At 37.9% G+C, this 15,986-nt stretch overlaps 1 protein-coding gene across 1 annotated transcript in view; it reads left to right on the top strand.

The window, feature by feature from the left end:
* Positions 1–15,456, top strand: part of REEP3 (receptor accessory protein 3) — a 68,250-nt gene extending 52,794 nt beyond the window's left edge. The window contains exons 3-8 of the mRNA XM_053450511.1: positions 298–374; positions 1,499–1,619; positions 2,141–2,254; positions 9,036–9,177; positions 13,202–13,350; positions 15,165–15,456. Coding sequence (XP_053306486.1) covers positions 298–374; positions 1,499–1,619; positions 2,141–2,254; positions 9,036–9,177; positions 13,202–13,350; positions 15,165–15,221 — 660 coding nt within the window. The 3' untranslated portion in view covers positions 15,222–15,456. The remainder of the gene's footprint in view (positions 1–297; positions 375–1,498; positions 1,620–2,140; positions 2,255–9,035; positions 9,178–13,201; positions 13,351–15,164) is intronic.
* The last annotated feature ends 530 nt before the right edge of the window (positions 15,457–15,986 follow it).

Genomic DNA, 15,986 nt, shown 5'->3' with positions numbered 1-15,986 from the left:
ATTATAAGAAGCAAGCGGCTTGCCTTTACTTTTTAAACTTCAACAGGATACCCAAATACAATACAGTTCATCTCAAAGCAATAATATTGTACAATATAAATAATATTGCATATTGTTTGTTTTATTTATTTATTTGAGAATATCGGGCTGCCCATTTCAAAACCATAAACCTAAGAACCCAAGCCATGTTTTTTCTACATGTTGTTTCGTTACACGCACCCTTTTATTTTGTGTTAATCTTCACATTACTGCAGTGTGTTGAAATCTAATTCCCATATATTGTGTTATTTTTTTCAGGTTCGATGGATGATGTATTGGATAGTGTTTGCCCTCTACACTGTGACAGAAACAATAGCTGATTTAACCATATCCTGGTAAGCTTGAATCTTTTATTTGTCTAAATGTGGAACTTTTTTTTTTTTTTTTTTTTTACACTTGGCATTTTATTGGGTTATTATGAACGTAATACAAGAGATTGCGTGGTCTTGCCTATAACCAACCAACTATAACCAGCCTCTCTCATGCAGTGTTTAACGTTATTACTGGGTATTGTCACATATATCATAGGATGTATAATATTCCCCAATGAAACTTTGAAGTGGGTTAGTGAATTAGTATGTAGACATCTGACTTTAGATATGGAGAAAGCCACGATCAGTGGGAATTGTAATATGTTTTACATTCTCAAATACTGCATGTTGTATTGTTGTATAAAATCATACACTCGGCGCAGTGGTGGCCAACTGAAAGCTGTCCAGATGTTGATTTATATTCCCAAAAGGCAGCGTCCAAGAACATCTGGAAAGCATAGAACTGTCATACCTCCCAATGCTTGAAATGGACAAAAAAAGGAGACCTTTTGTTACAGAAAAGGCTAGGAGTCAGGGCTTTACCAAGACTTTATGGGACTTAGTGACCTCTTTATAGCTATTAATGTAACTAAGTAAGGCATTTACAGGAGGAAAACATATTTTATATTTTAAATGTAATGTATAAACCAATTTACTGCTGTTTCCACACACGCTATTGTGACTCTTAGAGCAGTAGAATGCTGTATTACACTCACAGCCAACAAACTTATTTCCAGAAAAGAGGGACATCAGGGGGGAAGAGGGATTTGGAATCCAAAGAGGGACAATTTTGCCTAAAAGACACTTGGGAGGAATGCTGAGTATATAATGCCTCTGGGGAATCTGTGAACAGGGCCTGTACAGAAGTATATACAGCTGGAAGCGGCAGCATTTTAATGGATTGAGATACTGAAGTAGTTGCAGTCATACCATGACATAATGACAATTGGCTCTTCTATCTTTCACTCCGCCTTATCCCTATCATTTAATCCTTTCATATCTGAGCTTTTATTTCCTTGATGCTGTACATTGATTGCTTGCAGCTCATTATTGCTTACACTGTTGCTTGTGACACTTTTGGTATTTATTTAGTATGTTGGTATAAGAATTAAAGTCAAGTTGTAAGGACTGTGTATGTTTTGCCTTAGGTTTCCTCTTTATTATGAAGTGAAGATTGCCTTTGTTGTATGGTTATTGTCCCCATACACTCGAGGGGCCAGCCTGCTGTACAGAAAATTCTTGCATCCTCTTCTGTCCTCACGAGAAAAGGTAAGCAGAACTAAAGGTTGGTACACATTTGTGCCACTTACTATACTTAACACTTACAGACATGTGTATTACATTGCAAAGGGCAAATATTTACTCCTTATATACACTTTCACTTAATTATTCACTTTAAATATTAAGAAGAGTAGATATAAAGTATAAAGCGCAGAAGAATAAGTCACAGATCCTACATTTGAAAGATCAGTTCTGGTATATACTACCTTAAATAAGGCATGAATAATTTCAGAAACTCACCTTATCTGTATATATGAGGCTCCATGCACCCCGTCTCAGGATCTGTGTGATTATTTCTCCCCATCGTGTTATCTCTCCCTAGTTGTTAATTTGCTGATTGTTGCTGGTTGATTCTCGACTTTCAAACGTCTGTAAGCTGTGACGGGGTGTTTCACGTGTTCATACGTTTTTACGTGCGTCCATTGCACTGTTTTTCCTTGTATGCCACCTGCTTTCATGTTTATTTTATAAGCTTGGGTGTTACAACAAATGCTCTGTGTTTTTAACAGGAGATTGATGAGTATATTGTGCAAGCCAAGGAAAAGGGATATGAAACAATGGTGAACTTCGGCAAGCAGGGGTTGAATATAGCTGCTACCGCCGCTGTGACTGCTGCTGTGAAGGTACGATGAGCACTGAAGTCTCTTACTAAGATTCTAATGATTCCAAATGAAATATACCAGTGTCATATTAGAAATGTCTGTTTTATTGCTAATTTTCCTGCTGTCAGACCGTGTGTACTGTTGTAATTACAGTCTGAGATGGCACTGACAGTAAAAGCAGTTTCAACAGCTGCATATGGTCTGTATGTACTGATACATGACACTGGACACTGGAAAGACATGTACAACGTTGGCTGACATTACTATAGAGTATGAAAAAAATACAATTTGTTTCTTTGTTTGTGTCTGATAAAAAGAGGATTCCTGCATTTTTTGCTGAGAGGAGAAAATATTTGCCCTTCTTTATTTGACATGGATCTGGCATGCAAAAATATCAGAAATGTCCTTAAATGAGCAGCCAGCTTAATCTATGTTTGCACTGATTTACCGGCATGGATTATCTAAAGGTGTAATTGTATTTTTGCCATTCGGTAGACCGTGTTTCCTTCCAGTGTGTTCTCACAAGCAGGGCTCATGTCAACGGTATTCATTTTCGTTCAATTACTTCTCTAGAAATTTGAGACCGTGTCTCGGTTTGATCAATATCCGATGGAACTGTAATTGTTTTATCAGGGATCTATCACACCAAAGTAAATTTGCTTTTTTTAATGTATACATCACTGTCATGGCAAAAATATATTAAACTAGACAAAGGAACGTGGAATAAGAAGAATATACAATCTGTCAATCAGTCATTGGTATTTATTGTAATGCTTAAATGAAATGAACGCTCCTCCGATGCATATTGGTAATATTTCAAAGTAGACCTGTTCTATTTGATTTTTTCCACTTTGATTTATGAGATCCCTACTGAAATACAGGCGATATCTCCAGTCCTCCGCTTGCACGGGCTGAAAGGAAGCTCTGTGTTTTGTTCAGACACAATTGGTTCAAATGTTGGCAGGACACGTTATGAACACAAAGGACATGTCTAGAAATAACTGTTCCCCTGTAGATCTTTTTAAAACGTGTTTGCCACATTTGCTTTATGTATATTAAAATGACATTCCTGTCCTTTGTGTTATATGTTAATGGAGTAAAGGAATCATCTGCTTGCATGCAAATAACCTTTGTAGGAATTTAGCTTTTTTGCTTTTTTAGCATCTATCCTATTTGAAGCTTATTAAAGTACAGCATACTGATTTATTTCAATGCAAACATGGATATTGCTACGTCGGTCCTAAAGAATACAGTCCAAATTAATTTGTGGTGCTTTCTAGTGGACTAACATGTATCACCGACTTCTTTCTAGATGCATCAGCATGTTGAAAATGCCATCGACTTTGCACAGCTAGGATTATGAAAATAACAAGTATTTATTTTATGTTGTCTCCGATGTGGCAAAAATACAGAAATGTAATTCTACAAATGTTTTCTTCTAAATTTAGAGAATGTTACGCAAGACGTAATTGCAAGCATTTGATGTGGGTTGATGTATGTTGGCTACTTTATGTTAAGCAGATACTATATCTAGCGTTTCTTATGGAGAGAATAGTGAGGGTAGAATATCTGCGGGTTGCCAACCCATAAACATATACATGGAAGAAGAAAGTAAATATTGACAAAACAACAAATACAGTAATTTTAATTCTGCAGATGGTTCAGGTCGTAAGGGATATGTTAAAGGTGCACTGATAAACTGCTGTAGGTTTAAATTTATTAGAAGGACGGTGCTTGCCGAACTGGTACCTCTTGATGAAAGGATTAAAAACATTCTTAGACCTGCAGGTGATGACGTCTAGAATCACGTTTCATAAGTTAACTCTTTCTCTTTTTTTCTTGCCCCTTTTTGCACCCTCTGGCCAGTAAAATTAAGCCTTCTGCAAACTTTCTACCATTCTTCTCAAGTGAAGGTAATTGATCCAAACCAAAGCATGAAAAGGCTAGCCTACCATATAACACATTTTAACATACTGGGCTTTGTTAATATCCATGGTGCTCATCTTGTATATTAATTATGTGCATTAATTAAGTGAAATCGCCGTATTTCAGGGTGTAAATTTCATTTCCAGTAACAGTTTTAAAGCTACATTCTAGACAAAATACTCAATGTGTATGATAAGCCACTGTGTCCCAACACTGTTGTGAAATTGTTACAATGTTTGAAAGCTTCACTTCACTAAGCTTGGTCAGCATTGTTGTAGTTACGCCATAGATCTGTGTTCTCTGCTAGTATTGTTGCTGTAGGCTGTGCTGGATAAATGTATGTAAAATTACATTCATCCAGCTGGACTTTTCTAGAGCTAGGAAGAGATAATTCCTGGATATCAGTAATGCAGGGTAGTAAATACTTTATGGGGTGTGTGTCTCCCTCCATTGGTTTGTCGAGACTAGCTTAAAACTGCTCTTCTACTAATTCTGCTGAATATAACACATAACACACATAGATACATTTTACATTTTGGTCCATCTAGTCTGCCTATTTTCCCTGACGTAGAGTCTCAGACCTTGGGCTTGTCTTAGATTCAAGGCTAAATGTTTATTTCCCCACTGTACATCTACCACTTGTGATCTGAAGTTTTTTCATTTATCTACCCCACTCTCTGGAAAAAACATTTCTCCTTTGAAAAAAACGTCCCTCCTGTACTTCGTTAAATCCCTTTAGGTGTTTAAATGCAGCAATAGAAACATCATTCCTGCTACCGTTGAACGCCTAGAACCTTTCAAAAAATTAGTTATCTTATCTTATATAAAATCTTGCCTCGTTGATATTTTTTGCAGGGAACACTTATTGGTGTTTAAACCTTCAGAGGAATTATTAAAATTACGGCTCTTCTAAAGCTTATTTATTAATGTACTAAAAAATGCAATTCATGTTTGTCCAAGTGGAACAGTGTCTTTAACTGTATGGTCTGAATATCTCGTAATGTTCTGGCCAGAAAAATATGGCCTGTGACTTTTTGTAAAAAAATTCTACTGTAGTACTTCCAAGAACAGCTGAAATATTATTATCCTTGGCTAACCTACTCTATTCTTAATTGCAAAGACAGACATTGCGCACGTGCACACATATATATACACATATATACACACACAAACACACACACATACACATATGTCCTGACTCCTGACATGTAAAAGAGAGAGAGAGATTGTTAATATTTGCAAACTTATATGTCTGAAGGTTCACACGGGCCTTGGTTGTCCAGTTCCGAGCCCTTGCTTTATTTAGTGTCCAACAAACTTCCCCATGCCCTTACCTCAACATTTAGTAGACTCTATACAGGGCTGGACTGGGGATTAAAATGGGCCTTGGCATTTTAAGGCCAGTGGCTGATAAATGACATACATGTGGCCGCTGCATGTACTTTTCAGCTGGAGGACACGTACTAAAGGACAGGATCGGCCACTCAGGTGGACATAAGGAAATGTTGCATGCACCTCAGCCACCTGCCTACCGTACATTTGCCCAGTGGCCCAGTGGTCTCAAGACGCAGGATTTTATTTTATTTTTGCGAGCGCTTTCTATCTTAGCTAGCTCGGTGCTCCGAGGGTGAAATGGGGATGGGACGCGTTTGCCTCAACCCAGCCATTCAGATCAAGGTGACAAATGAATCGCATTAGTTCAAACAGATTTTGTGGTTTAGTGTGAATAATGATCTGACATTGTTCACCTGCCATGCAAGATGAAGCAAGTTAGAAATTGCAAAAGGAGCTCTGTAGGTGCGTGGATTTTCATGACACTTTCTGTGACAAATTGCCAATTTGTCACATTACTTGCCTGGATTGAGACATGGTAACAACGTGTTTGCAAGTACCGTTTTTAGAGCTACATGAACCTGTTTAGAAGAAAACCAGTATCATCTTGTACTGGGGTTAGGGATACATGTCTTATCTGTTTTGGTGTTGCCCATGTAACTGTAATAGCCCTATAATAGCCCTATAATAGCCCTATCGTGATAAAAGGTATGTATCTATAAATGTATATATAAAGACGCACAGCAGTATGTGTCTGACGTAGGTATTTCACGTGGGTATGTTAATATACAGTTTGCATATATTCTTCACTCACATTAGCCTTGCTGAAGTGAAAAATGTGGCAGCCGTGTCTCCTTCTTACCAGCCTCATATTTAAAAAAAAAAAAAATGTTTGGGTGGAAAAATTGCTTTAAGCAATCAGCTATTAAAGACAGGTACATGGTAATTGAAAAATGACTCATTTATTTGTTTGCAATTGAGAGAAATTAGGTTCCAAATGTCAGACAGCAGGCTGCTATTTTCTGCAATTCCGGGAGCATTTTCCTCACCCGCTGTGGGCTAATTAATTGATTATATTCCGAAGAGCACGCATTTCAAGCTATAATGGCTGCTAGCTTCCAGAACACAGCTACAGGGAACATTACTAGTAAAACAAGAATCCCGGCCTCTTTCCTCTTTCTTTTCCTCTGCCCTCTTCTTGTGTGCTTTTCCGTTCCTCCCTTCCCAAGTGATGGCACGTTTTTTGGTGGGCCATTCCCCGTGCGTATCCGTGCGGCCCCCTCAGTATAAGTAGTGTAGATAGAGAGCCATCAGCTTTGGTCATTCACCTGTGGTGAGGATTAAAGGGGACTCTTCGTACCGGGTGGGGATGTTATAAGAAAACGCTTTGAGAAACTGAGCTGCATATATACATTTCCAAAGCAGACCAGGAGATGGATTACTCAATTAAAATATATGAAGTGCACTGTATTCTGGCAAAGAGATAGATTAAATGGAAATCACACTTCAGTGGTGCATCCAAAGTTGTTTTTTAAACTTGTTTAAAATGATTGCATTGTATATGTGTGAGTGTATATAAATCTAATACATATGTAAGTATGTGTGTATGTGTGTATATATATCTAATATATATCTATATCTAATATATATCTATATTATTATATATATCTAATAAATATGTAAGTGTGTATGTGTATATATGTAAGTGTGTGTATATATATGTATATATATGTATGTATGTATGTGTGTGTGTGTATATATGTATGTGTCTATATATATATATATATATATATATATAATATATATGTATGTGTGTACATGTATATATAATAAATATGTAAGTGTGTGTGTGTATATATGTATGTGTATATATATATATATATATATATATATATATATATATATATATATATATCTAGAGTATAACCAGAGCCCTCCTTAGGTAATATATCGGTTTGTAGTCTTTTTTTATCTGTATTGTATGAAGTGCTGCATATGGTGCTATGTAAATAAAAGATAATAATATATTTATAGAGAGTGAGGGAAGGGGGGAGATGTTTCTAATGAAGTGCAAACTACAAATTAGCAGTCAAAATGAATCATTACATTTGTTTAGCTTTACTTGTCTCATTTTTAAAATAAAAACAGCCTTATAGATAAAGAGCCCAGCTAAGTTCCAGCATCAGACCGAGTAAACCGAGAGCTTCAAAGGGATTTGAGCTTTGACTTGCAAATGACTCGGGGGCATTGACAGGGATTCCAGGCAGCGTTTCTGTTGATAGTGGTCTATCAGACCATCAGCTGGGAATTCACAATAACCTGACCACGCTCTGTTAGAGACGGAGAAGAGGGCTCTGCACTTGCAATCTATTAAGAGGTTGAGGGGGGATATGAGGGGCTTCTTTGGCAGGGATGGTTTGATGGTGGGGAGGGTCATGTGGAGAAGTCCGTGGCATGGAGATCTCTCAGGTGGGGACACTGAGCTTTCTGTTAGAGTGCAGCTTGTAGCTGTTAGGAGGGCGGATTATAAACTTCTGTACAGGATAGCTTTTAGTAAGTGTTTAAAGTTAGTGTAAGTAGGAGAGAGCCTGAGAATGAGGTAAGGGAGTTCATTTATTCATGTGTAGTGTTTTGATTTTGAGCTTTCTTTTTTATCCCATGTCTATGGTAATGATCCCCATATATATCGCAGAAAGGCCTTCTTACGGCGGTGGAATTAAAGCTCTGGAGTGCAGCACTTGTGACGCTCTGGTCTGGTGAAGAGCGATCTAGATTATTTTTTGGTAAAAGGAGAGCCATGGTAGGTTTGTGGTTTATTAGTGCTATTGAAGTCAAGGAAACTTTTTGTTTGTCTTCATATAGATTACTTCAATCAAGGATGTATTGGGGAAATTTAACTTAGACTATAAAAAAATGGCATAGACCAATGGAAATCTATGGAAGGCTCAATTACCTATTAACAATATATTTAGCACTTTTTGCTTTATACACATGCTTACATCTTGAACATCGTATGCTTTTTAATTATGGAGTGACAGATGCAGTGTCTGTTGTTGAATACAGAGAGTATGTTTATTTCTGCTGCACGTCGCACTTGTAGATGCTTGGTTTCTGAGACAAGATGTTATTTGTCTGCGTTATCTTTCGGCAAATCCCTGGATTCATTAGGGGGTAGCGTTCTTCGTTTCATTTTTGCTTCATTTTCAGCCCACGGTGGGTTCTGGATGAGTGGCTTGAAGGCAGCGCGTTACAGTACACTGCGCACAATAGGGAATATCTGCCCTGAACACCATCCCAGTAATATAACCGCACCACCTAACGCTTGTTTATTTCCAAGTGCCAAGAATAAACTGTACTCTGCAATGAGGAAGAACATTATTGTAAACCTTCTGGCTAATGCTTATGTTTTGGAAATATTTAACACCCTACCCTGTTTTGTTTTCATGTAATGATTGACAATGGCGAATCAATACATTTCTGCATGTGTGGTGTACAAGAACACAGAAGTGTTATTTTGCTGACATCATGTCTCCTCTTTGCTCAGGGACAGGGAGCCATAACAGAGCGTTTACGCAGTTTCAGTATGCACGACTTGACAGCCATACAAGGGGATGAGCCAGAAGGATGCAGACCCTTCCCCACGCTTCCCCAAAAGAAGCCCAGAGCCCCTAATACAGAAGAGCATGGTAAGTATCCCAGTCAACGCGGCAGCTGTAGATGTGGTCTTGTTTGGGCACCGTGTAATAGTTATAATAAAAATGTATCGTGTGAGCATAATATATAAAGTGTGCATTACCAGTGTTCAGACTTTGCACCTGATCCACTTTCTATACATAAGCCTCACGCTGTTATAATAAGGGTTAAGGGGGTACTGGCCACGGTTTCTATAAAGCACATCCATAATTTCCTTAACATAAATACCATTCTGCAGAGGAACATTGGTTTTACTTTAAGAATACATCCTTTGAAGTGGCAGATATATATGGAGCTGTGAATGTACGCCCCAATGCTGGCTACCAAAATGGCAAAACAGTATGTTATTGGCCGCACATAAATGCACATACATGTTCTCTATCACAAACACATGTACACTCACACATGTATAAACCAATTAATTTACAGTCTTTTACACATATATATACATATATATATGTGTGTGTGTGTTTATACTAAACTTGTATCCATTGCCAATTAACTTTTCTATTGTTTATATATCTTTTTTTCATATAATACAGGTTTCTTCTTTCATTTACATGTCAATTTGTGTAGTCCTTGTGAAGAACATTCTCATCTAAGCTAATCTTCTGCGTTATGGCCTTAATGGAATGGATATATAGTTTGTTTAAAAAAGATTTGTATTAAAAGCTGCGTTTTATTATAGGTTTCTTTTTGTTTAGTGTGAAGGGTTTTTATTACCCCTAGAAATACCTAGAACACTGGGATCTTTTGTTTGGCCAACACCTGATTCTTAATGGAATTCACCCTGTATCAGCAGATGAATATTAAATAATTCTTTGCTGTAGCAGAATACAATTTAGAAAGATGCGAATTCATGAGCTTTGGTACCATGTAAAAAAAAAAAAAGGGGGGAGACAAATAGATTTCAGCCAGCGTAGATTGGAAAATCATTCAGCTCTGGAACATGACTGCAATACACAGGGAGGAGGAATTTTAATGCTGCGGCTCCAAGCCTACAGCAAAAATGTTTCTCCACAATAAAGGCACAGAAAATATTCGTTTTAACACATCTGGAATAAAGCAAAAGAGATTTTGTAGATTCTGCTGTGTGCTTTTAAGTCAGAACCTTAGCTAAATTGCCCAAATTATAATGCTAGTAATGGAAAAATCTAAACTAATCCCTGCATTGACCACTGAGACGGTCAATGTAAAACAATTCATATGGCCGCTGTAATCCAAATAATCTAGGACATTTCATAATAATTTGCGCATTCATAACATGTGATGTACAAAAGGTTTGTTTTAAGTGGAGGCAGGAAGTAGGAATTAATGCAACCCAGATGTCCACGTTACAGCGAGATTTGAGGTCAACATTCATTTGAAGGATGTGGGCACCACCCAGTGGAGGGTTTTAAAAAATATTTTGTATAATTGTAAAGAACAGCAAAATGTATACAATAGACAAGAAACTTTAAAAAGAAAAAAGCTCTAAGGATTCTCGAGGTCCGACTACATGCCTTTGCAACCGTTCATCTTATGTCTCTTCACCTATTTTTGGTTGATTACCAAGTGAGTTAAAGAAACATGGGTTTCTGACATCATAATTCAGAGCTCAACTTTTAGTGTATTGTGATGCAGGGGTTGACAAATTTGGAATGGATCTAGGAGCCAGCCAAAAAAAACCAACAATTTTCAATACATAAAATATTTGGCAAATATATGTTAATGATCGATTTAATAAATAATTGATACATTTAATAAGGTAATAATACATTAAATTACTAGCAAATTGCATTAATAATTGCTTAATATTAAATTGCTAAATAAATTGTAACTAACATACACTTACACACTCAAGCATCACACATGCTAACACCACACTCTTATACACATGCACACACTATCTAACACACTTACACACATGCACTATGTATATATCTATATATATATATATATATAGATATACATACATATACACGCACTAACTCTGGCACTATACACATACACACATACACTCTGACTCTAGCACTATACAAATACACATTGACTCTAACAATATAGTGCACACACTAACTGGCACTATATACACACACACACACACACACACACAGACTGGCTCTAGAACTACACACACTACAGCACACACACTGACTATAGACACAAACACACTGACTGTAACACTACATACATACATATACCCATACACTACCCCCTCTACCTATTGCATCCCGGGGACCTGTCTGCAGTGCGCGTGAGCTGCCTGCTGCTGCCTCTCTTCCCCCGCGGGTCACAATTTGGGGGTCTGGATCCTGTGCCCGCCTGGCACCCCCTGTAGCCATGCAGGAGGAAGCAGCTTCCAAAGTGCTAGGAACTGATTTATAGTCGCCATGGTGACCTGACTCCCGGAGTTTGTCGAGCCCTGCTGTAAGGAACCATATTGAAAAGATTTGGTTAATGTTTTTGATTATCTTGCCATTGACACAGAGTAGTCCTAGCAAAATGAAATGCATCCTGAGACACAGATGGGTGCACCAATGGCTATTCATGCAGTGTTCTGTTCACATGCTAAGTAGGTCCAAACGTGGGTCACTTTCTAGGGTGTGCTGCCCCTGTCTCCTTCACCCGGGCGTGTGGCTGTGATCGGGGATAAGACTAGTCCAGGTTGTGCTTTGGAGGTGCAGAGAGTTGGTTCCCTGCCCAGAGATGAAAGTTATTAAAACCCATAGCCCCAGGCTAGAAGTGATTCACCCCAACACACTGATTGTAACCCAACAAGTACATTTGGTTTTACTACCTACCAGGAGACGGGTAGCAGCTACTGTCAGTGTTTTAGTAAAGCTGCTTGCTTCATTGAAAATATTTAATCTGTAAAGGCCCGTTTGTGGTGTATAGCGATGTAAATCACTCTTTGTACTGATACTGATGCAGAACAAAACAGAATTTAATGCTTATGTATAAAAATGAATACTATATAAATACAAACGTTTAAAATTCACAGCCAAAATACTTTTGTCCTGCTTCTGTTAATGTTGGCCGCCAACATTGTTTTATCTTTCATTTCTGGAAGTTTCACTGTTCCAAATTCAACAAGTCCTTTCCTTCCGATAATATTTGTTAAATCAAGCATGCATGTTCTCCCGCACTGCTCTGTCCTCCAACAAGCAAATAAAGCCAGTTGGAAGCCCTACCTTCTGCCATATCTAACACAAACTAACACACTTACCCAAAAGCCTAGCACAGCCCTAACACACTTATACCAATTCAAGACCTGGTTTGAAGAATTTGGGAAGCCGGGAGTGGGCTGGTTGGGGTTGCCCTGCTTCCCAGACCAACCCCTTGCCCTTTTTCTCTAAGATGGTGTAAAATTATGGACACAAACAAACAAACATATTTGTGTTCCGAGCACTGGAGTTATAACTTGTATGCCTATTTGTTATTATTTTTTTAAAATCCTGCCCTTATAATTTAAGGTCTGTTTCATGAGTCCCTCTCCTTCCCTTCATTTCAAGTTAGTAACCACTGCTTCCAAAGTTTCCGCTCAATGTAAAGATTGGCAAACAGGAAGATGTCAGAAATCCGATTAAACTGTATTTAATTCATGTTACTTGGGGAGAAGTGCAGTCACTGCTGACATATTGACATTGTAAATAATTGCTTTTTTACGTGTAGGCAGTTACCAATGAGGACATGAAGGCAGCTGAGCAGCAACTATATGTTCACAAGTTCGTAACAGATATATATATATGTACTATAGTAGATTTTACTTCCCTTGCTGATTTGATGTTGTCTATCCTATGGCAATTGTACATTGCACTTGCAAACCTTTGTTCACACACCATTTGGCTTTTTTCACTTATGTTCATAAATCATATCAGTACAGTACAATAGTAGGGTATTTGCGTGTTTGTCATTGTATCAGTCCTGGCTCTACCAGATTTGCTTTTAGTAAACCAAATCATTTCCTTATTTTGAATCAAAAAGTGTTTGATCGGCTAGACCAAATACTAATGCCCATTCCTTCTTTTAACCTAGTGTACGGCTCATTCCGAAAAGACTCTGGTGATGATAAAACAGATGAAGAGACAGAAGGGGCTCATTCGGATGATGAAATGTATTCACAGAAGGGCCTTCGGAGGTCCCAAAGTGTGCGCTCAGTAAAAGGGATCAAAGGACGCAAAGAGGTAATATTTTTGTATGCATTGATACACATTGTTTGTTTTGACATAATCCGGTGAAGTTCCCTTGTTAAACCAAAGCAAACACAGGTGATACCAGTAGCATTCACTTATATCAATCCAATGTCCTCATTTATTGATGGGAACGTTCATCTAAAAGGTACAATGATGAGAGTGAGAAACACGATCTGCGACGGGCAAATTCCTCATTTTTAGTTAAATAGGTAAAAACCTCGAAGCTGAGCTTTAATATGTAACATACACACTGAGGCTTCTTGATTGTATTCCTTTCCTTTTTCCCCAAACACTACCCATTCATTAAATATACTGACCGTGTTATGACCGTTACTGTGTGTTGATGTAAATTTGCCTATATCCAGAGTCTGAATGCATGCACTTAAACATTATGTACATCTGCTTTCGAATGTTATTTACAGCTGCAGCACTTGTCATTATATCGCATGACACACGGGAGGTAATGCAGTGAGCGATGGTTCCTCTGTTAGGGTCTCAAGACCTTAGCAATTTCATTAGCTTTTCCCATCATGTTCCACACTACAGCAGCGGGGGTGGCTTATGCCCATTAACCTAGGAGCAGCCACCGAAAATATACAAGTGTCTGCACCAACTTATGTAGAAGACAGCAGAAAACCAATAAGATTCGGGACACAGCCAGGTCCTCACTTAATTATTTTTACTATTTTAATTATTATTTAGACTTTATCGCCAGTTTATGCATTGCCTTACCTATCGCATGCGGTATGACACACAGAGACGATCCAGCAACCTGCTAACACTATTCATTACAAAGTACCAGAATGAAGTAACGAATAGGTACTAATATGATAGGCGAAACAAAACAGTGATTTGATCTGGGAAGCCACTGATGTCCTGGGTTTTTGCTCATTAACTGACTTCCGTTATGTGTTCATGTGATATCAGTTGGTCTTGTACTTCTGTAAAGGGTATCCACCCACAGGGTCAGTGCCTAAACTCATTCATCATTTCATTTTGCATTAAAATATTACTGGCTACACCATTTGAAGATATATCACATTCCTTGCAGAATTCCATAGTCGGCTTCAGCACATTTTATATTCCTGTAACATCTGCTAAATCATCAGTAGCACAGGAGAGCAAGTCGCCCTGGATGCATTAACACTCACTGCACCTTTAGGAGACACAATGATTCAGTACCTCTTGGCGGTGGATCTGTCATTAGAACATAATGAAAACTGCAAATGCTGTCTTTTATTGTATGTCGGGATGCACCGTGTTTTTATTAGTTATATTTTAACATTGCTTGTTTTTCATTTGACTCTCTATAAATCTCACTATGATTCTAATTGTTTCATTTCTGTCTGGTTATGCGAATGTGACGAGTCACTGAAAGCATTACATTTCTTGTCTTCTGGCTAGTCTCCATTCTCCTTCAGATAAAAACAGACCTCTTTGGTAACATGTAGCTTCTTTACAGCACTCATCACTGTCTGTCTGGGCATTATAAAGGTTTAATACACGAAAAATCATTTCAGAATCAGTGTAATGTGTTCTAGGTTCAAGAAACTAAAAACAAAATATCAAACACTAGAAATTAATATTAGTAACAGAACATACAAAATGATAAGATTTTGTATTAGGGTAAAGATTGGCTTCCTAGTGGTTTTATTTTTATTACCTACACATATATATATATATATATATATATATATATATACACATTTTATTGTGTTTTATTTTGTTATGTATGACTTGATATCAAACCAGAACACTTCTATTTCCAATCATGTACTTAGATTTCTCATGATAATGTTTTGCAGATACGATACGGATCACTAAAACACAAGGTGAAGAAGAGACCGCAGTTGTATTTTTGAGGGGACCAGACTGCACTTCTTCTTCGGAACTGCTGTGTTACAATATTTCTGTGTATGATATACGATGATGAGATTTGTACATTTCAAAACCAGCATTAATGTTACACGTTTGTTGAGATTATAGAGGGTTATATCCTTTCATGCTTGATATAGCTTTAAATACATTGTGCCTTAAATAGACAGTCTTACCCATACAGATAAATAGTCACAGAGCAATAAAACCAATGGGCCCATCTATTCTGCCTTTTTTCAATCAAATCATGAAGCCCACAGACAGGGTGTGGTGGCCTACATGGGAGTATGACTTGCCACAGGGTGGAGGTAACTGCCCAGAGATTACTAGACTGTCCAAGTTACAGCTACTAACCAGGGTCTCCTTGGGGAAGAAGAACTTTGCTGTATTTGTAAATCAATGGTTATGGCATATGCCAACCCTGTATAGAAATACACAAAGAGGGCAGACTGTTGGAAAACATTAATACCTCAACAGTTTTCTTGTCGACTTTAAATCTTCTCGCAGATTCGGTGAGTGTAAAATCCATGGATAACATATTTAATGGGACACTTCCATTGTACTTTTTCTTCTGTACAGAGCTATGTTATTGTTTTATTTTTGTCTTGGGTGCCAGTTTTGCACCCAGTTTTGTTGTTGACTGCTGTCACTACAGCAATCCATTGTCTTCTGGAATACGTCTGCTCACCTCACTACTGTCCCTTCACATCTCAGAGCATGGCTGCTATGTCACAAATGGACAGCCGCACGCA

The sequence above is a fragment of the Spea bombifrons genome, chromosome 11 (assembly GCF_027358695.1).
Source record: "Spea bombifrons isolate aSpeBom1 chromosome 11, aSpeBom1.2.pri, whole genome shotgun sequence".
In the NCBI taxonomy this organism is placed as follows: domain Eukaryota; kingdom Metazoa; phylum Chordata; class Amphibia; order Anura; family Pelobatidae; genus Spea; species Spea bombifrons.
The sequence above is the reverse complement of the archived record's forward strand: the minus strand, read 5'-3'. Positions and strand labels throughout refer to the sequence as shown.